The following is a 24,526-nucleotide window of genomic DNA, read 5'->3' as shown; positions in this document are numbered from 1 at the left end:
ATTGGTTTGCTATAAAAACTTGTGTAAGGGTGACCCAAATCTTTTGCCTGTGCTCATTACCAACATTTATACAGTACACTTGCAAACTAAACTTAAACAGCACTGCTCCTACATAATCTGATTGAGTTAGTACATTTCTAACATTGGGGTAGAGTATATTACTGAAAAAGAGCATTGAAAAAGGAATGGTTTCCTTTAATTACATTTATATATGACTATAAATATATTAAAAATGTAAAGTCGTTGTCAAGAGTCATGTGCATTTCTGATCAGAGTTGGTAAATTCACATGTCTAAAAAGGGTTTCCCCCAAAACAAATCAGTTTCCTAAATTACATTGTCTAAGTGATGATCTAATTCAGAGATCAAATTGGTTTGAAATTCTGAATCAGACTTTTAATTAGATTGACTAAAACCACAGGCTCTGACAAATTTTAGAGTGAAAAATAAATGTATGTGCCTTCTGTATTTTTGTCTTCTCCAAAACAACTGTCTGAACCAATAATAATGTACCCCAATGAAGCGATCCAATGCTAGCACAGTTCAGGAGTAGCCACTACACAATGTAGTTTGACTTTGATGGTTTTCCAGAGAACTGTGATGTCATTCTGTGTATATCCAAAATATTTGTTGGGCTGAACTCCAATTATTGGTTTAGGGGAAGAGGAATAAAAATACTGAAATAAGAGTCCATCTTTGGAGACATTAGTATTTTCAATTCCAACAGACCAATCATGTAGTTAAAAGTAATAATATTAATATTAATAAAATAATAATAATAATAATAATAATAATAATAATAATAATAATAATAATAATTTGGAAGGGACCTTGGAGGTCATCTAGTCCAACCCCCTGCTCAGGCAGGAAACCTTATACCATTTCAGGCAAATGGCTGTCCAGTCTCTTCTTAAAAACCTCCAGTGTTGGAGCATTCACCACCTCTGGAGGCAGGTTGTTCCATTGGTTAATTGTTCTAACTGTCAGGAAGTTTCTCCTTAGTTCTAGGTTGCTTCTCTCCTTGACTAGTTTCCATCCGTTGCTTCTTGTCCTGCTTTCAGGTGCTTTGGAGAATAGCTTGACTCCCTCCTCTTTGTGGCAGCCCCTGAGAAATTGGAACACTGCTATCATGTCACCCCTCACTCTTCTCTTCGTTAAACTACACATACCCAATTCCAGCAACCGTTCCCTATATGTTTTAGCCTCCAGCCCCCTAATCATCTTTGTTGCTCTTCTCTGTACCCTTTCTAGAGTCTCGACATCTTTTTTACATCGTGGTGACCAAAACTGGATGCAGTATTCGAGGTGTGGCCTTACCAAGGCATTGTAAAGTGGTATTAGTACTTCACTTGATCTTGATTCTATCCCTGTTAATGCAGCCTAGCTCTGTGTTGGCTTTTTTGGCAGCTGCAGCACACTGCTGGCTCATATTGATTGTCTACTAGGACTCCGAGATCCCTCTCACAGTTACTACTATTGAGCAAGGTACCACCTATACTATACATTTGATTTTTCCTGCCTAAATGCAGAACCTTACTTTTTTCACCATTGAATTTCATTTTGTTAGATAGTGCCCAGTGTTCGAGTCTGTCCAGATCCTGTATCTTAAGCCTATCTTCTGGAGTATTGGCTATTCCTGCCAGCTTGGTGTCATCTGCAAATTTGATGAGTTCCCCATCTATCCCCTCATCCAAATCGTTGATGAAGATATTGAAGAGCACTGGGCCCAGAACAGAGCCCTGGGGCACCCCACTACACACTTCCTTCCATGTAGATGCAGTTCCATTGAGGACCACACGCTAAGTACGGCCTGTAAATTATATCTATGCAAGCTTCTTAAAATGGCTCACATTTCTGCAATAATATTGCCTTAACACTTAATTTCATCATCTGGATTATCCTTATCCCTTTATATAATTATATATAAAAATTTGCTTTTGGAGCTTATTGTTTTTTTCTTTAGCAGGTGCCTGTCCTGCTCACATTATTTCTACCCAGCTAGGATGAACACAGCTATTAAGGAAGAAAAAGTCTCAAAGTAGTTGTTGTTAGCTGCGAAGTCGTGTACGACCCATCGCGACCTTATGGACAAAGTCTCAAAGTAGGGCAACACCTTTCTATAATTCACACATTTCTTTAGGATCTGGCAAAGTTGTACAAAAGATAACATGCTTCTGAAGACTCTAGTTAATACATTTATATTTACAGAAATACAAGATTTGGGGGAAAAACTGAGTTCTGAAGTTCATGAGCGTCTTAGAACGTGCCCCTGCATTTAACTGTTGTTTTACATTATATTGATTTTGTAGACATATTTATGATCAACGCTTCATGTCTTGAGCGATCCTGTTGATTCTTCTCTACCATTTGTATCATCAACCAATCCTTTAAGTCGAGATAAATGATGCAAAGCTCTATGAGAAAAAAATAATATTTTGCTTGCAATGTAAATATAAAAAAGTATAAAGCTAATAAGACAGACTAATCCCACGACGATAGTATTCACACAATTTGCCAAGCTAGGAATTCATGATTTATTGAGCAATCTATCAAATCCTGGTTCAAACAATAAAGTGGGTATCATACATTATGCTGATCCTGAAACAAAACTTTGTTACCCATTATTAGGTGTGAACCAGACTACTGAATTCCAAGGATTCAGTTCCTAACAGTCCAAGTCACTGCTACTACATGTTCCTCGTAATGCAGATTATGTATCTCTAAAAGCATCATTTAACATGGCTTTGGGGCATTTTTGTTCAAGTTGAAAGATGATTGCTCTTACTCAGACACACCATGGAATGAAAAAAACAAACCCATAATTGCATTTTTTAAGTCTCTCTCCACATGCATATTTTTCAAGTATGCTGCCGCAGAGAGGATTCACTGGAAGAATCTTGCTGAGCTATGTGCTTTGCGTGAAAGGAACCAACGATGATGATGAAATGATCATCATATCCATAGGTTACAACAAAAAGGGCCCCAAAGATTAATTTTCATCAAGCATCAAAGAATTTGCTTCCAGGAGTGCTTTAGTTCAGTAACCTGCTTCCCATCACGGCCAGTTGGATAACTAAAGGGAAAATTTAAGTGCCTCGTCGGAGGGCTAAGAATCCAATTTAAGATTTAACAAACAGAGTAAATTCACAACTTCCTCCCCATCCAACCCAGGTTTAAAAATAACATAATAAATAATTACACATTGGTTTGTTGTGTAATTTAGGACAGCCCAGTCATTGTTTTTTTTAAAATCTTGCCATTTTAATAGGACCCATTACAAAGTACGAGTAATCCTCAACTTACAAGTATTCATCTAGTGCAGGGGTCTTCAAACCTGACCCTTTTATGACTTGTGGACTTCAACTCCCAGAGTTCCTGGCTGAGGAATTCTGGGAGTTGAAGTCCACGAGTCATAAAAGGGCCAAGTTTAAAGACCCCTGATCTAGTGACTGTTTAATGGCACTGAAGTTACAATGACACTGAAAAACTGACTTACAACTGGTCCTAGCAGTTAAGACCGTTGCAGCATCCCCATGGTCACATGATCAAAACTGGGATGCTTGGCAACGGGCATTTTTATAATGGTTGCAGCATCCTGTGATTACCATTTGCAACCTTGCCAGCCAGCTTCCGAAAAGCAAAGTCAATGGGGAAAGCTGGATTTGCTTAATGACCATGTGATTCCTTTAACAACTTCAGGGATTCACTTAATAACTGTGGAGAAAAGATTTGTATAATCAGGTGTAATTCAAGCTTAACAACTGCCTTATTTAGCAACAGAAATTCTGGTCCCAATTCTGGTTGTAAATTGAGGATTAATTGTAGCCCAAAGCCTTTTTGGACATAAGACTTCATTACCTCAGACTTCTTTCCACAGTGTATTAACAAAAACACTGTATTCTTATGAATACTTGGTGATCTGGTGACATCTCATTTTTAATTGATCTTGCGAAACTTCTATTATTTTTGATTTTTTAAAATTAATTTATATTGAGGTTTGAGAAATTGTCAGCACCATCCTGGGAAGTGGGGGGCTCATGAGTCATGGTAGTCACAGATATTGTCATGGGGGTCACTGAACCAGGGTGTTCTCAGTGAAAATGCCAGCTTCAACGGGCAGAATTCAAACTATTTCTCTTGTAGGTGAAAAGAGTTGAAAAGGAAAGAAAATGGAAATAATGCACATGAGGTCACCTTAGGTTGGGCTACTGGCATGAAACCTAAAACTCCAGGTCAGGGGTCTTCAAACTTGGCAACTTTAAGACTTGGGGACTTCGACTCCCAGAATTCCTCAGCCACCCTGGCTGAGGAACTCTGGGAGTTGAAGTCCACAAGCATCAACTGCAACCAAGGCAGTTGGGAATCTCAGCCTCTGAATGTCAGCACTTCTTACCTCTGAAGAGATCGGGCCACAGGGATCATATCACAATCGTCCAACTTGAAACCTTCATCTTTACTTGAAACCTAAAAAACAAAGAAGAAGAAGGAAACTGCTCAATAGCATAGTCCAACGTTGGGATTTTTTTAAAATTAGTATCTTCTCTAGGAAAAATCCAATTTTAAAAGGCCGTTTCAGTTTCCAACGTATTGACAAATAAGGATGACTTCATTGTTTAGCTTACTCAAATTTAAATATTTGGAGCCAGGAAGCCCACGAAAAAGTATTTACGGTACCTCCTTTTGGATTTCTGAAAGGCGTCTTTGGCACTGAATGTTATCAAAGATTCATTTAAATCCTGATGGTTGAGAAGATACAAGGAAGTCTAAGCAAATAAGTAACAGTAAAGGACGGCGCTTGTTTCAATTATTTCCTAAAGAAAGCTTCCCAAACTGCAATATGCCTGTGCGAACACCTAACCTAGATTTAATCATCAGTTGCCCAATCTTTTAGCTGTTAATATTTCCTGTAACTGACAATCAGCTTTTCACATCATTTTGCCTGGAAAACTGCTTCAGCTCAGTAACCTCTGAGGGTTTTCTAGCATGAACAGCTCATTTTAAAGCCTGCCACAAACACTTCTCTGTGAAAACACAGTGTTTCTGTGATGGGGAACACTGTCTGCCTGAGCCAGGGTCAGTGGTGATCCAGATGGCTTGATGGTCCCCTTTACCACTGCCTGGTAGGCTGAAGTCCTGCTTTCTTCAACGATGATCTATTGCGCAGGTCCTCTAGGGGAAAACACCCCCAAAGGATGCAAATACTTCTACCATGCTTAACAGCTGGTTATGAGACTCTTAAGGGTAGTCTCTTGACTTACGACCGCAATGGAACATGCCCATTACAGTTGTACATTTGATGGGCTTAAAGTGGGTCACCCGCAAGCCCTACCTGGCGTGTTTCACAGTGGTCGTTAAGTGAATCAACTGTTTTGCTACAGGCCAGGCTTGCTGAAAACTGGAAGTAAATGTACAGGGTTGGGGCAAAAATGTTTTAATGCTGCAAATGGCGGTAAATGTGTCCGGGTTACTGAGCATCTTGAGATGCAGCCACGTGATTGAAGGAATAATAATAATAATAATAATAATAATAATAATAATAATAATAATAATAATAATAATAATAATAATAAATAATAATAATGATAAATAATAATAATGATAAATAATAATAATAATAATAATAATAATAATAATAATAATAATAATAATAATAATAATAATAATAATAATAATAATAATAATAATAATAGAAATTTCCTGACAGCTAGAACAATTCATCAGTGGAACCACCTGCCTCCAGAAGCGGTGAATGCTCCAACATTAGAATTTTTTTAAGAATACACTTCTTCTTCTTATTATTATTATTATTATGAAGAAGAAGAAGAAGAAGTTGGAAGGGACCTTGGAGGTCATCTAGTCCAACCCCCTGCTCAGGCAAGAAACCCTATACCATTTCAGGCAAATGGCTGTCCAGTCTCTTAAAAATTTCCAATGTTAGAGCAGTCACCGCTTCTGGAGGCAGGCGGTTCCACTGGTTAATTGTTCTAACTGTCAGGAAATTTCTCCTTAGTTCTAGGTTGCTTCTCTCCTTGATTAGTTTCCATCTGTTGCTTCTTGTCCTGCCTTCAGGCGCTTTGGAGAATAGCTTGACTCCCTCTTCTTTGTGGCAACCTTGTAGGTTGGGGACAGCTGTTGGAATTTCAGATCTCGGCTAAGTGCCATTGGGCAGGTCTGTTGTAACTTCAAACAGTTACTAAGTGACCAGTCGTAAGGCGAAGATTACCTGTACAGGTAGCCTCAACCTATAACAATTTGTTTAGTGTCTGTTTGAAGTTACAATGACACTGAAAAAATTGACTTAGGACCGCTTGCCACACAACCATTGCAGCATCCCCATGGTCGAGTGATCAAAATTCAGATGCTTGGGAACTGGCATGCACTTATGATGGTTGCATTGTCCAGGTGATCACCTTATGATCACCTTTCGCGACCTTCTGACATACCAAAGTCAATGGGGAACCCAGATTCACTTAACATTTGGGCTACTAACTTAACAACTGCAGTGATTCACTTAACAACTGTAGCAAGTAAGATCATAAAATGGGGCAAAACTCATTTAACAATTGTCTTGCTTAGCCACCAAATTTGGGGTCAGTTATGGTTGTAAGTCGAGGACTACCTGTATTGGGGAATGTAGGGTTTGGTTTCCTTTTGGCATAACACCCATATAACTGGCATAATACCCACAGAACCCTACAAGTTCCATTTCTCTAACTTTTTTCTGTATAACAGGCCTTGGAGTTTTTATTGTTGTTGTTGTTAAACCGAGGTGTTCAGGTGTTTGTAATTGTCTGCGAGCCAGGCATGACCTGCCTCTTTAATTATAGTGAGAACTTTACAGAGATGTGAGAAAAGAGTTGAAGTTTGTTTTGATTACAGGGCAGGGTTGGCTCAAATCATATCTAATTGTTCAATGGCCGTAATTATCTCATTAAGCAAACTGATCAAACATGTATGTTATTTTTCTTTGTTTTGATTCTTCGGTGCCTCCCTGCATTTCTGTTTATTTCTATTCTCAAGGTAGCTTACGATAATAAAACAGAAGTCGATGAGTACGTATAAAATGAACATTCAGTCGAGCATTCGTATCATTAACAATTAAAAGTTTGAGAACAGAGATGAGTTTAACCATTGTCTTAAACAGTGAGACAGTCAGAACTCGGGAGGCTAAGAAAATGGGGTGAGATGTCCCCTTGTAGCATCTTTTCTCATCTCCTGAGGTCCTTTCCCCTATGCGTGTTGTACCTACCACATGATTTCTCCATTTTTATTATCTGGTTCCTTCCGAACTGTGAGGAGGAATCCTGAAGACAAGCCACTTTGCCAAGATTTGCCTTAACTCTGATGGAATATTACTCACAGATGCTGCCCCATGAAGACAGGGAGACCTTTATATATCCTGGAGCTTAGAGGAGGATGAGGGACAAGTTGTGATTGCCTGCCCCCTCCTTTCATACCCAAGGACTGCTGGCCCATCCAGTTTTCTGGGTTTGAAATGGAAGGTCATCATTGTTAGTGCTTCCTGGCCTAACTAGGGTCCTTAAGGCTGAAAGCAGCTTGAGACAGGTTGCCTATTTGGGGAAAAAAGATGGCTGTAGCTCATCCCCTACATCAGGAGGGGTCAAACTGCCAGCCCATGGGCCGGATGCGTCATGCCGAAACCACACCCACCCCAGCAATGGGGAAAACGTCACGATACATCGCGACACATCATGTGACGTGGCGAGTTTGACATCCCTACCCTACGTGGTCATGTTACCTACGTGCGCTCTGCCCAGACTCCTGCTTTTCCCCCCTGACACTTGTCAACCTGTAGACCTCCTCTTTGGTTCTTCCATGAGGAGGAAAAGGATGAGGAAAATGGATAAGGAATCTCCTGGCATAGCCTCACTTGGGGCTCTGTATCTCATGTTTTCCAGCTGGTTTCAGATGTTTCCACCACCCAAAAAAGGCCTTCCCATGATCCTTATTTTGATCTCCCTCTTGGGTCCTATACATTTTTCCACCTATCCTTTGCCTACCATGTATTGCATTAGCATACTTGCTTGCTCTTTGTTTGATCTAGTTGCATCTTCTGCCTTCTTTCCTTTCCCCTTTCTGTCATTCTTTTATGTGTGGGGGGTGGGTAGGAGTGCAATATGATACTGTTATTGTCTCAAAATGGACCTGTGCTTTTATTTTCTAAAAGGCAGAGCTGTAGGGTGATAGAATGAAAAAAAAAGCACCAAACTATAAGGTAACTATTGCACTCTGATTCCAATAATTTATCAGTAGGACTCACAGGAGACTGAAAACACTCACTGGCAAAGATATGCAAAATATTCAGAGAAGCTAAAAGAAAGTGATTTTTTTTCTCCACAGAACTGTACTGCACAAAAGCACACATGGATATGTTTCCTGCATGGGTCCTTGGACACATCCATCCATTGATCTGTTTGTCACCTTTGGGAGAAAATGTCAAAGCCTCACCACTCGAGAACAAATCTAGGAACTCAGACCTGCAGTTAGGAGCTAACAGCGCAGAGCCAGATGCAGATAAGCATACAATAATTAAACACCACGGAGAATCTCATTTTACACAGAGCTGCTTACTTTTGGGGGCTCTTCGTTTGGTCCGTCAGATTTGTTTTTGTGAAAGCCGTGCTGAACTGCTTGAAGGTTAAACAGCATCAGTTTCAAAGCTTCTACAGGACCATGATGATTTCCACCCGAAAATGTTTTCTCCTGGAATCAAAGAAAGAAAGACTCTGCTTATCAAAGAAAACCTGAAAAAGTTATCTTTCCCAAATGAGAGTTTTGGACTGTGATATCAAAGTGAATTTTCCCCTTAGGTTTGCTTCCTATTACCTATAAAGAACATTCTGTAGGAAATCTCTTCTTTAGCCTTTGCTCTGTCCTAAGATAGAAATATTATACTCAATCAGATATTTGAAGCCTAGAAGTTAAGATGTCTAAGCAAAACATTCTCTTTGAGCCCTGGGCATTTGGACAACATTGGCACTTGAAACGGAAGTATGGTACCATGATTCCCTCCAGAATATGAGCTTTTCTGGAATTACAAGGTAGAGGGAAGTTGAGGGAAACAGCACAAATGATTGCAAGTTATATGCTAATGGTAAACAATTGGAACAAACAGATTAACCTGTATATTTTTACAAAATATTTAGTAAAGATGAAAAAAATGAAGAGACATTTTAAGATGTGCAAATGCTGATAGGAAGATAATGGATGGTGTTCTGTCTATTATGAGGATTTAATGTTTGTTGCAATAAATGGGAAAATGTCTTAGTGTAAGAGCTTGTTTCTCCTACTGTTATATGGAAGCAAGAGTTGGTTATGTCAGGCAAAACATAAAAAGCAAGCTGTCTACGGTGGTAATGAGATATTTAAGAATTGTGTGGCTAACAGCATGGTCAGGAAAGAATGCACGATGAATGAATACGAACTGAATGCCAGAGTGAATGACCAGTATGAAATAAGTATTTTGAATTTATTTGGTTATACAGAAAGAATGAAAGAAATGCAAACATGTATGTATGAAGGAAGGAAGGATAGACTGAAAAGTTGTGACTGGATGAGTTGATGACAGTTCCAAGGGAGATGAGATGATTAAAGAACAACAACAACAACAACAAAAGAATAGGTGTATGGACAAAGTAAAAATGAGGAAGGGAAGAAAATTATGCAGAAGTTGAGGAAATCCAGATTTAAATTTCCTTTACTTGTATTATTTTGCCTTTAATTGATTTTGCTTACTATTTACTTTCTTTCTGCACTCTGCATTAACACTTCTCAGCTTGAAAGAAAACAGTGTGATAGGTATGTATGTATATCTAATTCTCATGTCAGCATGCCTGGCTTTATTGTTGCCTCAGTGAAATTGAGAGCATTCACCCACATACCTAGCTGGTACTGACAATTGTGCAAACTCCTTGGAAAGCCCTGCTTTAACTAATGCAAGCTTAATATTAATGTTCATCACTTCAACCTTTATTTACCTGTTGACCATTCTGCAAACAGTCTTCTAAAAAGTTATTGACCATGCTGGCCCTGGGGTTTGGTGGAGAATTCTCCTCCATATAGGATATAGGTACCGGAGATTTTCTGTGGATAGAAATGTAGAAGTTAGGAAGCTCAAGTAAGAAGCACTTTTTAAAAAAAGTTTCTGCATTATGTTTATACACTGTACAGCAGGGGTGTCAAACTGCTGGCCCGCAGGCCGGATGCATCACGCGGAAACCACGCCCACCCCATTGCCGGCAATGGCAAAACTGTCACGATACGTTGCGCGATCTCACGTGAGGTCGCAAGTTTGACATGTCTGCTGTACAGTAACTGGAAAAAAAAATCTTTACAATCCAAGAATAGCCCAATGCATAAATATATTCATAAATTCTAATCATTCTGTTTTTCCTTTCAATTTTTAGCTGTTCATTGTTATTGGCTTTGAGAGCTCTAGCTACGGTTCCTTTCGAACTGCTCAGATAGATCCTCATTAACACCCTCACCTGCAAGACAGCCTTTTTGGTAGCTTTAATCTCAACTAGGACCCTTGGACAACTAGAGGCTTTCTTGGTATGAAGGCACCCATGCAAACTCCATCAAAACAAGGCGATGCTACAGCTGGATCCTTTTTGTGACCAAGGTCACTGTCAGATTCCACTGAGTCCAAGAGACTGAGCTTCCCAATTTCTTCCAGACCTACCCATCTGATAAAATGAACCTGGCACCAGTTAAATGCCTGCAGGTTATTAATACCAGAGATGTAACATTGAGGGCCAGAGGGATGAAGGGTTATTTGTCCCCAACAGAGCAAGAAAACCAGGAAGATGATGATGATGATCATTATTATTATTATTATTATTATTATTATTATTATTATTATTATTATTATTATTATTATTATTAGTATACCGCCCTTCTCCCGAAGGACTCAGGGCGGTGAACAGGGCAATACATGTTAAAAGACAAGAATACAAAAATTAAAAGAGATTAAACAAGATGCCCAAAAACTATAACAATAAGTTAAAATACATAAAAAGCAATAAAACCCAAACCCATCACCCATCAGGCCAGGCCGGCTTGTTCGAACAGGTAGGTCTTTAGATTGCGCCGGAAGGAGCGAAGGTCGGGTGCCATCCGGAGCTCAACCGGAAGATGGATCCATAAATCCGGCGCGCCCACAGAGAACGCCCTCCCCCATAAGGCAATTGAGCAGCAGTCTGGAAGGGCAGGCAAACCCCTAGGCATCCAAAACTGAGCAATTCTCCAAGCCTGGGGCCAGATGTCCATCATCAGCTAGTGGGTCAGGGAATGCATTGCATTCATATACACAACCAGCAAGATATGGCATTGCAACTTCCGCCCTCGGGGGGAGCAGCTACATTAACAGTTCTACTCCCAAACGCAATAGTAAGAGGCATTTGAAATGTGGGGAAGAGGCAAATCATCTTAAGTTCATTAGAAAATAGGTGAATTTGCCTTCCTGCTGTACCATACCCATTTCCTGTCAGTTCCATCCTTCAACACTAAGAATGGTATTAGACTCACCATGAAGTACCATTCTGGTCATTGATGATGGACCAGATGGTCCCACCCTATCAGAAGGACTCAAGAATCAAGAGATAGTTCTAGTAACTAAAGCTTTTATCCTTAGCTACTTTGATTTGCTATTGTAATTGCTTGTTTTTTGGTGCCTCTTGATGGACAATGAAATGCACAAGGCCAGAATGGCTAGAAAGTCAAAAAACCGCACAGGCAGATTCTCAGCTGCCATTTTCCCAACTCCCCACTCCTTGTAAAGAGTTCGTCCCGCCTTTACTATCCTCTATGGGGAAAAAAATTATACTTTAAAAATGCAACTCAATTCTTAGCAGAATTTCCTAGGAGAGGGAGCAAAATAAACAAATGTCAAAATGAACAAAGAATTACTGACGTGGATTTTGTCCCCTGGCTTTGTTGCTGGGCGAATGGCTGCAGGCCACTTGTCACCTTGTTGACTAAACGGGAGTGCTTATTCGTGGTGTGGGTTTTAGGGAGAAGCAGAAAGGTTTTGGAGTGGAGTTCAGGGAAAGGAGGATCTCATAAACTGGGTCTCCAGAGCCGTAAAAAATATTTTTCTCCCCTGCCTTTGGTTAAATAATAACAACAGCAGCAGCAGCAGCAACAACTTTATTCTCACTTTGAATGTACACCAATCGGCATACATCAAAATGAAATTTCGTTGCATACAGCTCTCAAAGGGTCACCACCTCCGATATACACTCCTTGTTCGTGGACAGCTCAAGTTTCAGATCGTCCATTTTAGTCTCTAGGGAGCAAACTATGGCAAACAGGACAGATGGAAACGGGGCTCCATGTGGATTAGCCCTCAAATTAGCTTGTATTCCTGCACGACAACCTCGCCTTCTTTCCTTTTTCTGATCCTGACTCTTCCACCTTTTCCTTAAAGGGGCCATGCTTCTTTTCGCCCCTGGAGCACGCTGCTGCCGCCGCCACCAACTCCTCCAAAAGCCCCACTCCCTTCCTCTGGGCCTGCCGACAGCCTCATCCAGTTCCTTCACTCCATAAGCCCCGGGACCTCTCCTCCTCTGCCTCCTTTGGAAACAGCTGAGGTGGGCTGGTGAATACAGCATGCATTCATTATGTTGTGGGGAAAATAAGGAGGAGGAAGGTGTGTTGTTGCTGGTTCGCTCCCACAGAGTCGGCCTCCTCAGGGTTCCGTCGGCTAGGCAATGCCGGCTGGCGACCCCCAGGGGGAAAGCCTTCTCTGTGGGCACGCCGACCCTCTGGAATGAACTGCCTCCGGAGCTGCGGACGGCCCCTGACCTTCGGTCCTTCCGCCGTGACCTGAAGACATGGATGTTCCAACAAGTGGGCCTGGACTGACTATGGTTTTAAATTTGGCTTTTATTGGGTTAAATTGTCATTTATTTATTACATCTATTGTTCAGTTCTTTTTTAAATTTTGTACTTTATGTTTTTTAATGTTTTATTGTTGTGAGCCGCCCTGAGTCCTTGGGGAGAAGGGCGGCATATAAATTTAATAAATCTAAATCTAAATCTAAATCTAATCTTATTTGAAAAAAAAAATAATAAAGGTGGGATACACATAAATAACAAAGTCTGGCCATAATCTGGCTGACTACAGGTAGTCCTCGACTTACAACAGTTCGCCTAGTGACCATTTGAAGTTACAACGGCACTGAAAAAAAGTGACTTAGGACCGCTGCAGCATCCCCATGGTCACATGATTTACATTCAGCTGCTTGGCAATTGACTCCTATTTATGACAGTGTGTTATGATTCCGTGCCAGCCTCTGAACCCAGCAGCTGAGTCCGAGGAATCAGAGGAGGAGGAGGAGGGGCCTGGGGAGCCATCAGAGTCGGAGGAAGGCTCTGATGAGTTATCAGACTTACCAAGTGAGGAAGAGCCTGGCCCCTCCACTCGTGGTCAAACTGAAAGCTAGCTAGGCTGGGAGGCGGAGTCAGACTCAGCTGGAAGACCTCAGAGACGCTCGGAAACGTAGACAGGTCACACGAGTAAATCAGAGGGAGGCAATGGGGCGACTCCATGGGAGAAGGAGAAAGCAGAGAGAAGCCACGCCTTGGGGGCTGCGTAACAAAAAGGGAATGTGTGGGCAGGACTGGCAACTGTTTGCAAAAAACTTCTGTGTCAAGAGATGATGGTCTGTTTATGTTACCAGTGAATTATTTCTTGTTTTGGATCGTGCTCTGTTTTGTTTGTGGACAAGGTCTGTAACTTCAATAAAAGGGGTTTATTTATCCTGTCTACTGCTAAATTAGGGGTTGCCTTGTGAAGTAACAAGGACGTAGCAGGCTGGGACAGAGCACAGGGTCCCGGGATCATGCGATCACATTTTGCGACTTTCTGACAAGCGAAGTCAATGTGGAAGCCCGATTTGCTTCACAGCTGTATTGCTAAGTTATAACAACTGCAGCGATTCACTTAACAACTGTGGTGAGAAAAGTCGTAAAATGGGTCAAAACTCGCTTAACAACTGTCTCACTTAGCAACATAAATTTATATATATATATATATATATATATATATATATATATATATATATATATATATATATATATATATATATATATATATATATACACACTAAAAGATACTGAAAGGATCTGCACACACATAGAGTACAAAGAGAAGGTGCCACTTGTATTGCTCCCTCAACTAGGATCAGGGGTAGGCAACCTTGGCTCTTTTATGACTCGTGGACTTCAGCTCCCAGAATTCCTGAGCCAGCATGGCTCAGCTTGGAAACCTCTCCTCTTTCCCTCAGCATGGCTGGCTCAGGAATTCTGGGAATTGAAGTCCAGGAGTCATAAAAAAGCCAAGGTTGCCTACCCCTGAATTAGGTAGTTATGCCTTTCATAATGTTGAAAACATTCAATCAGAATAGAGCTGGAAAGACCTTGGAGGTCTTCTAGACCAACCCCCTTTTCAGGCAGGAGACTCTATATCATTTCAGACAAGTGACTGTCCAATCTTTTCTTACAAACCTCCAGTGATGAAGCACCTACAACTTCTGGTGGAAAGATGTTCCACTGGTTAATTGCACACTGGAATTCACATACTGGAATCAGAACAAGCAACAGAGTCATGGAACCCAACTGCTTACTATTTCCATGGGAGGCCACAAGGGAAGTGGGAAAAACCTCCCTGAAATAAGGCAGTATCAAACAACTTTTCTAATCTTAAAAGAGAAAACTATATGGACATGTCCATGAAGCCACCCGGAGGTGAACCAAACTCAAAAGAGAGCTTACCACACCCATCCAATCACAAAGAGATTGGGAAATAAATAAATAAAAAGCACCATTTTCATTACATCCATATTCTACTATCTGATCTGATACCTTTGTGTCTCCAAACTGGGTGGTGTAATAAGTTATGTATGCATGTGAGTATGTGTATATTTGACTCCAAAATTTATGTTGCTAAGCAAGACAGTTAAGTGAGTTTTCCCCATTTTGCAACCTTTCCTGCCACAATTGTTAAGTGAGTCAGTGCAGTTATTAAGTTAGTGAATCTGGCTTAACTCTGCTTCTCAGAAGGTTGCAAAAGGTGATCACATGACCCTGGCATACTGCGACTGTCATAAATACAAGCCAGTAGCCAAGTGTCCGAATTTTGATCCTATGACCACGGGGATGCTGCAACGGTTGCAAGCGTGAAAAACGGCCACAGTGCTGTTGTAACTTCAAATAGTCACTCAACCAGGGGTAGGAAACCTCGGCTCTTTTATGACTCATGGACTTCAACTCCCAGAATTCCTGAGCCAGCCATGCTGAGGGAAAGAGGAGAGGTTTCCAAGCTAAGCCATGCTGGCTCAGGAATTCTGGGAGCTGAAGTCCACAAGTCATAAAAGAGCCAAGGTTGCCTACCCCTGATCCTAGTTGGGGGAGCAATACAAGTGGCACCTTCTCTGCGCACTCTGTGCAGATCCTTTCAGTATCTTTTAGTGCAGTTCAGTAAACGTAAGTAAGCCCAGTAAACGTTTTGGAGCAACCTGGGCTGTAAGAGAATTCCTGGCTCAGGAATTCTGGGAGTTGAAGTCCATGAGTCATAAAAGAGCTGAGGTTGCCTACCCCTGCACTAAACAAACGGATTACAGGTGAGTCAAGGTAAACATGAATACAGGTAAACAGGTAAACAAATGAATTCAGGTAAGTCAAGGACTACCTCTATTCCAGGCATGTCCAAAGTCCGGCCCGCGGGCCATTTGCGGCCCGGGGGGTGGTTTAATACGGCCCTCTAACAGCCCTCCCTGCTCTGTGTAAATGCGGCCCTCCCACGGCCCTCCCTTCTGATTGAGGGCGGCAAGCAGAAGACTGTCTGCCACAGGAGGGAGGGCCGTGAGAGGGTGTTTCTGAGCAGCATATGGAGTCTTGGGTATTGCCAGATCCCCTCCTTCTTTTCCCCCTTCTCTCTCTGTGTGTCTGTGTGTGTTGGACCCACGGGGAACAGCTGGTAGGGAGGTGGCAGTCCGGCATTTCCCCCCCTCTCGTTTGTGTATGTGTGTGTCGGACCTGCGGGGAACGGCTGGTAGGGAGGCTGGTAGGGAGGCGGCAGTCTGGCATTTCCCCCCCTCTCATTTGTATGTGTGTGTGTGTGTGTTGGACCCGCGGGGAACGGCTGGTAGGGAGGCAGCAGTCCGGCATTTTCCCCCCTCGTTTTGTGTGTGTGTGTGTGTGTGTGTGGTCTCGGACCTGTGGGGAATGGCTGGTAGAGGTGGTGGCAGTCTGGTGTTTGCATCTCTCTGTGGGCCCGACACACACACACAGGAGGGGGGAACGCCGGACGGCCACCTCTACCGGCTGTTCCCCACAGGTCTGACACACACACACAGGAAGGAGGTAAACAACGCCGGACCACCGGCTCCCTAACAAACCTCTCCTGCATGCGGAGAAATGCCCATTCCCTCTGCTGAGCCGTCCCAGTTGCTTGCATTGCGGAAGGCAATCATTTGGAATGAAGACACGAGATTCGGCGTTTCTCCGCCCGCGCTGATCTCTCCCTCCTTACAGTCTCCCTCTCTTTGTTTCAGCTTGCTTTCTGTATTTGGGATGAAGACTCGAGAGAGGGAGACTGTAAGGAGCACGAGATCAGCGCGGGCTGAGAAACGCCGAATCTCGAGTCTTTGTCCCAAATGCAGAAAGTGCTGATCTCGCGCTCCTTACAATCTCCCTCTCTCGAGTCTCCAGTCTTTGTCCCAAATGCAGAAAGCAAGCTGAAACAAAGAGAGGGAGACTGTAAGGAGGGCGAGATCAGCACGGGCTGAGAAACGCCGAATCTCGAGTCTTCATCCCAAATACTTGCCTTCTGCAACGCAAGCAACTGGGATGGCTCAGCAGAGGGAATGGGCGTTTCTCCCCACACGCTGGTCAGCGAGCGCAGAGAAACGCGGATTCCCTGTGTGCCCTTGCAAGATATGGAGGTGCTCCAGGGAAGTAACTAGGATGGCTCAGCAGAGGGAATGGGCATTTCTCCGCCCACGCTGATCAGCGGGCGCGGAGAAACGCCAAACCTCGAGTCTTCATCCCAAATGTAGAAAGCAAACTGAAACAAAGAGAGGGAGATTGTAAGGAGCGCGAGATCAGCGTGGGCTGAGAAATGCCGATCTCGTGTTCAGATTGTTGGGGGCAATCTCGCTCCAGCGTCTCGGCGAGCACACTGGGCCGCCCCGCTCCTTGGGGCTCGCTGCTGCCATGGGGGCCGGCTCGGGGATTTGTTTCTGCAGGTTAAATCGGAACCAAGCAGCAACTGAAAAAGTTGGCAGCAGTAGCGGGAGTGGTTTTAATTGCCAAGCGTCCCCATGGAAGTCAATGGAGGCGCCGCGGCTGGCCTTTTGAGTTGGTGAGTGAATGAGAGCGAGAGAGAAACGTTTATTGAGCAGTGTGAGTGAATGAGAGCATGAAAGAGGCTTTTTGGAGCAAGAGAGGGAATGAGAGAGCGAGAGAGAAGCTTTTGCAAACAAAACATGAGTGAATGAGACCGAGAGAGAAACTTTTCCAAGCAAAGGTGAGTGAATGAGAGCGGAGGGGGCAGGGCGCCTGTATATCTCCCCTTAGGCTCCACTGTTCTGTCAAGCCTCTTGTTTTGCACATAAAATACATTGTGAAAACTCAGCTGTCAGTTGATCTTAATGTTATAAAATGAAAAGTATGCCATTTGCAATTAACTTGGCATAAAATAATTCATTTGCATTTAATTGTAATTGTTCAAAGAATGTTCGGAAAAATGTTCGGCCCTCCAGCATGTTCACTTCATCCAATCTGGCCCTCTTTGAAAAAAGTTTGGACACCCCTGCTCTATTCAGTGTCAATGGCTAACAAACTGGGGGTGGAGTGGGGGTGCATGGGAAAGTAACTCTGCATTTCTCAACTTTTTTTTTGTTCTCCTCTGAACTTGGAATATTGACAGCTCTTTCCCACTGCTTTAAATGTGGAGACTAGAGTATAGGTTCCTAAAGTAAACAAATCACATTTTCAAAGAAACGTCACAGAAGTCTTTCTCAAACACAGCCCTGCCCAGAGGTTTGACGCAATTCCTGGCCATTACTCATGTTACCCTTGACCTTCGAAAAGCATTGTACAGGTCCTGTAACAGAAATCCTGAGAATGTAGTAAGCGCAAAAGGAATAACCCAGTTTATGAACACATAAGCAGGCTTGGCTCCTGACATAGAGAACATGGACAGAAATCTTCCAAGGAAATTATCGGTCCCTTGGGAAATATTGAGCCAGCGTTAAGTGTGTGGGTAACGGGGACTGGTTGGTTATAATAGCAGTGAAGAGTTCTGTGGACGCCACTTGCATTTAGGTAGCTTCTCAAACTACTAAGACGTGAATCTGGAACTCTTTGTTCTTTTCTTAATACAATGATCTGGAGACAACTAATGGAGCTAAATGGTTGAGGAGTCAGGAAAGATACAGCATATGGTTAAGCTACAAATACAAGAGCCTTGGTGGAGCAGTGGGCTAATGCCTCCTTAAGTAACACCAGCTGCCTGCAATTAGTGCAGGTTCGAGTCCCACCAGGCTCAAGGTTGACTCAGCCTTCCATCCTTCCGAGGTAGGTAAAATGAGGACCCAGATTGTTGGGGGCAATAAGCTGACTTTGTAAAAATGCCGCTTGGGGGGGGAAAGCCCTAATAAGAAGGCATATACATAGAATGAAGGCTATTGCTAAGCACATTGATTTGTGCTTTAAATTGTAAGCCGCCCTGAGTCTTCGGAGAAGGGCAGGATATAAATGGGATTAAAAAAAACTTGTGAAAGAGGTGACTTTCAAAGGGGGAGTGGACAAACTCATGAAGAATCTGGCTTCACCATTACGACAAGAGGATCTAGCAGTGGTCGTCTTAGATTGCTTGTACAAACACCATCATTTTATGACATTCAAATAGGTTGAAGAAGCTGGTATTAGTCAGGCTATTGCTGAAGAGTTCCACTCTGTGTATCCATAAAAAACTTAATGGGATTCTCATATACTCACAAACCAATGGGAACATTGTCCCACAATCTTTCTGCTTCTAGTATATCCACTGTACAAGGACTGCCATCATTTTTCAGGAGACTAGTTGATTCCTCAGCCAAAGGTTCCAGTGCCCTCCTTGCTTCCTGAATTAGTTTCTCTGTGTCATCTAAAATAATTATAAATGTCACAATTAAAAATGTTACATGTCATGGCATATACATATTGCATATTATTTCAAATAAATACGAGTGTCTAAAGCAGGTTTAGGAGCACTCGGGGAACAGTGCTTAGAATACGGTATTTCAGGCTAATTCTGCCCAAACCTGGAGTTTGATCCTGATGGGGCTCAATGTTGACTTAGCCTTCCATCCTTGTGAGATCGCTAAAATGAGGACCCAGATTGTTGGGGGCAATATGCTGACATTGTAAACTATCCAGAGCATGCTGTAAAGCAGTGTGGGGCAGTATATAAGTGCTATTGCTATACTCAGCCTTGGCAATTTTAAGACCGGTGGATTTCAATTCCCAGAAATCCCTAACCAGGCCCAACCCAAGAAGAATTCTGGGAGTTGAAATTGACAATTGCACTTTATTTATATTATATTTATATTTATTTAATTTATATACTGCCCTTCTCCCGAAGGACTCAGGGCGGTGAACTACTTATTGAACTACTGCTAAATAAACCATGCTTCTTCACAGTATCTAAACCCAATCGCTATTATGCCATATTCCCAAAAGTTGACAAAATCAGACATCAAAATAAATGCTATTGTACGTTACCTATAAGCAGATCCTTTTGCTCTCTTAAGCCCTGTGGTAGAAAACAGGCACTTGGACAGTCTTTTTGGCAATTTGTTTGAGTATCACACTTGTGCTTCAGGCTCCCCACATCATTATGTCTTGAGCACTTGGGGGAGCTTAATCTATTAAGATTTTGAAACTCCATCAGCTCCTCATTATTTTGCAAAGACAGATGCTCACTTTCCAGATGTGAGGTCTGTGTAGAATTTTCATTACTTGAATCCAATAGGAGATTATGATTCTTCAGCCAGATGGGATATTTGGATTCAGGAATACTACTTAAGTCTGAAATGCTCAACTCAGTTTTATGGCTTGTCAGCCATCTTGGATAATTCTTAAGAAACACAGTCTCTCGGTTGGCAAGCTGGTCTCTACCAGCTAACACAGAATCATGTCTGTGAAATGTATGTTGTGTACCCTTTTTTCTGCTAGCTTCACGGTATGAGGAGGGAAGCAAGGAATTTTTCAAATAATCTTTTTCTTTATCATTGAAGGATGGAGTCCAGTGATGAGAACAAGAGGCAGATGTTCTCCATGACCGCCTGTTCACATTACCTCTCTGAGGTAATGACCTAGAAATCTTGAATGAGAGGGAGCCATCTGCAGGAAATGCTAAAAGATCATCTGTAGTCAGACTGACTATATCTGGCTCATAAACAGTTTTTTTTCTCAGACGTGTATGCTGCTTGACATTTTCTAAAACAAGAAGAGACATAATTTGACTTAAACTACAGGTTCCAAGAAAGGAAATATTTCAAACGTTACTTGTAATCCTTCTTGTCAGCCAGGCAACAGAACTTTCTATGCCATCCCTTCTAATATTGAGACTCATTTCTAGAGATTAAAAGACGGTCTGGGCACCACACTCTTTAAAGTCTGAAAATTTGAAGATTTTAGTTATTTCAAATTATAATTTCATATGACAATGCTGAAATCTTGGGAGATTCGCTGATAACTGAAGCCCTACATTTTCTTGAAAGGCATACACTTTTTGTCAAATACTTCTACCTTTCCTACCTGAATGCAAATACACAATTTTCACTGTTTCATCACATAAGTAACATACAGTAACATAAATGTGCAAAGACAAAATAATACCACAAATTAGTGTCCAAGATTTCAAGTTATATTACTGGTTAGATGACTTTGAGACAGTGGTTCATTCTTAGCCCAACCACTCTCACGGGGTTGTTTCTTGCGAAAAAAGAAGCTGAGGCATAATGTACATTGCTTTCATGTCTACAAAACACAGGCAATATATGAATGTAATAATAATAATTGCTAACAATAAGAATATGAATTGATCCTTATTATATCAACTACATGGGATAGCTTTTAGTTATAATTTCCACAGAACGTATCACCAACCCATATTAAAAAACACAAATGCACTACAAAATAAAGAATCCAAATAACATTAGATACTTTTACAAACTCAAGCCAGTGAAGAAGATGAAGAGGAGGAGGCGAAGGAAGAGGAAGTCATCAACTACATGGCTTAGCTTTCACTTATATTCTCTATGAACTGTATAACCAACTCATATTAAAAAACACACAAATATATATATAACAAAGGGAAATACAAATAACACCAAAACTGTTTAAAGAACATAAGAAATTGTCTGAGTTGGATATAGGGAGATGGGTAACATAAAAAATTAATAAATAAATGTAATAAATAAATGAATAAATAAGAACTATGTTAGCTTGACATTTGGATGCTATTTTCAAAGTGACCTCTAATACAGGTAAAGATTCCTCCCCACATACTTTATTGAAAAGGAAAACACACGTACCACATTTGGGCTCAAAATCATCTTTTGAGGAACTGAAGTTTTCAGGAGCCCATGGAAGAATTTCAATTTTTCCAGGTCTGACGTCAGGGGATGAAAGACTGAGATTGAAATCTTTAATATAGGCCTCTAAAGCTTGAGAGGCAGAACTATAGAGTTTGTCCTTGTAGTGGACTGAACTGTGACTCAAGGAGACACGGCCACTCTGAAAGTTACCACTTGCTAGAAGAGATGACACAGTTGTTTCTGGAGAACAGATATTACTTTTCTTAACCAAGCAGGACATTACTTTTCATTCAGGGGCCTTCTGCAACTTCTCCTGAAGCTTTCAAGAACTGTCATTAATCAAGAAAATACAGATTTTGAGAGTCACTCTGAGACACAATAATATATTTTCAAATCTGCCATCATTATCACATTTAACACTCCCCCCCCCAAAGAGAAGGTATTTTGTTTAAATTATTTCATTTATAGTTTATATTGATTGTAGTTTTATAGTGCTGTAGATTTCCTGTACAGTTAATGACAGAAAACCAAAATATTTTTGCTAAATTGGACAGCAAAAAGTGTTTTCTTGTCAAATTAAATCACAATCCTGAATTAGAAATTAAACTGTAGTTAGATACACCTATTTTGTCCCATGCTGCTCACTGGCTTGTGAGAACTATGATAGATTACAGATTTTTTTTTTAAAAAAATCTGATTTTATACTCAACATTTTACAAGAAGAGGAATATATAGTGAATGAAGCAGAGGAAGAACAATTTGCATCAATTCACTGTTGGCTGTATGGAAAGTTTGCTAGTTTAGCATTTTGTATTTATCCAAGCAATATGGCTTGCAAAATATAATATATGGTTTACTATATTGAGTGAACCTAGTCAATTGTGATTTATTTCATAAAGGAGCTATAATTAACACCTCAACCCAGTAATCTCTTATTATTGTTCATTGAACAATCAGCCAGATAGACATGTTTATCCACCTGAGTTCTTCCCCAAGACCTGAGATAGTTGTTTGATGGTGTTAAAGATATTATCACAGGATGTAAGCTGTTCCAAGTAAAGCTGCCTCTTGCAATTGACTGATGGGGATTCTGTGAATGCAGATGATGTTGAAGTGGTGCTCCAAATATTTTGAGATTGCACCCAAGGCATCTTTTATTATTGGTACCATCTTTGTTTGCTTTTTTGGTCCTATTTTAAATTATTTTAATTAACTCAATTAATAATAATCCAAATTATTAATTACAATAGGTTTAATGAATTAAATTGATAATTAAAAATATTATTATGGTTGGTCGCATAATTAGCCAAATGTTTAGACCGCATTTGGTATTTTTATCCAGCGATAATTCCTTTCCAGGACCTTGGATAGGCAGATGCTGTTTGATAATGTGAAAGGTACCGTTTTTAATGCCAGTAGTGTTCAAGTGGTGCTACAGTTGTTTTCAGAATGCATCCATGGCGCTTACTAAAACAAAAATATTATGGACTACCAGATTCTGTAACAACTTTGTTCCCTATGCCATCTGTCTGGTAAACTCCCAAGATTCATTTTTCTTGCATGTACATGTATAGATTTGAAATAGATTGTGTTGTTTCCGTGTCATAGAATATATGTAGGTGTATGCAATTTTTTTCTTTTGTCATATTTATGTAGTGTATATTGGAGGTGGTGATCCTTTGAGAGCTATAAGCAACAAAATTTCATTTTAATGTATGCCAATTAGTGTACATTTAAAAGTGACAATAAAATTATTCTATTCTATTCATATGGTTCATAATACAGTCAGCCACATGTTTGGACTTAATTTGGCATTTTCTTCCACCTATCAAGTCCTTCCCAGATGTTGATGTTTGATGGTGTTAGAGATATAGTGGCAGGATGTCAGTTTTTCCAAGCAAAGCTATCTTTTGCAATTGTAAGTGAATCTCACAACAGTCCAATATTATGCAGGTCTGTACATCCATCAAATTCAACTGCTGAATCAAATCCTGAACAAGAACCCTTGAGATGACTATTCATAGTCAATTATATGTTTCTTACATGCTCCTAAGATTAGGTCAAAAGGTTCCCCCGCACACGTGTGCTAGTCGTTTCCGACTCTAGAGGCCGGTGCTCATCTCCGTTTCAAAGCCGAAGAGCCAGCGCTTGTCCAAGGACGTCTCCGTGGTCATGTGGCCAGCATGACTAGACGCCAAAGGCTCATGGAACGCTGTTACCTTCCCACCGTAGTGGTCCCTATTTTTCTACTTGCATTTTTACGTGCTTTCAAACTGCTAGGTTGGCAGAAGCTGGGACGAGTAACAGGCGCTCACTCTGTTACGCGGCACTCGGGATTCGACCTGCCAAACTGCCGACCATCTGATCGACAAGCTCAGCGTCCTAACCCACTGAGCCACCGCGTCCCTCTCCTAAATTAATCCTAAGATTAACTCCATGCCTAAACCATCAATTTAGTTCCGTTTAGAAGAAAATAACCTAAAACCGTAACCCTATGCAGGGGTGCCTGTGCTACTACTACTACTAATAATAATAAAGTTGGAAGGGACCTTCGAGGTCATCTAGTCCAACCCCTTGCTCAGGCAGGAAACTCTATATCATTTCGGACAAATGGCTGTCCAGTCCCTTCTTAAAAACTTCCAGTGTTGGAGCATTCACAGCTTCTGGAGGCAGGTTCTTCCACTGATTAATTGTTCTAACTGTCCGATAGTTTCTCCTTGATCCAGAAGCCACAGGAAGAGTGATTTTTAGCAGTTTCAGAGGTCAGCCTAATTCTGTCAGGGATCCTCCGGCCGTGTTAAAAATAAAAATAAAAATACAACGACTCTCCCCCTTGACCTCACCTGCATCCCCGGCGGAATTTCCTCCGTCTCCCGCCCGCCGGTTTTGAAAATGTATCACCTCCCACCTATG

General features: G+C 41.4%; 1 protein-coding gene across 1 annotated transcript; it reads right to left on the bottom strand.

The window, feature by feature from the left end:
• Positions 1-2,181: 2,181 nt before the first annotated feature.
• On the bottom strand, positions 2,182-24,526 carry LOC308661005 (lung adenoma susceptibility protein 2). The gene is made up of 8 exons (XM_081315679.1): positions 24,457-24,526; positions 21,611-21,942; positions 19,794-20,510; positions 19,029-19,176; positions 9,998-10,103; positions 8,592-8,723; positions 4,393-4,463; positions 2,182-2,413 (listed from the first exon to the last, which is right to left on the bottom strand). Exons 2-8 carry the CDS (start codon positions 21,891-21,893, stop codon positions 2,329-2,331), a joined length of 1,542 nt encoding a protein of 513 aa, XP_081171805.1. The 5' UTR covers positions 21,894-21,942; positions 24,457-24,526; the 3' UTR covers positions 2,182-2,328.

This window comes from Vipera berus, assembly GCF_964194415.1.
Source record: "Vipera berus genome assembly, chromosome: 2".
Taxonomy (NCBI): Eukaryota; Metazoa; Chordata; class Lepidosauria; order Squamata; family Viperidae; genus Vipera; species Vipera berus.
This window is presented reverse-complemented; position numbering and strand designations above follow the sequence as displayed.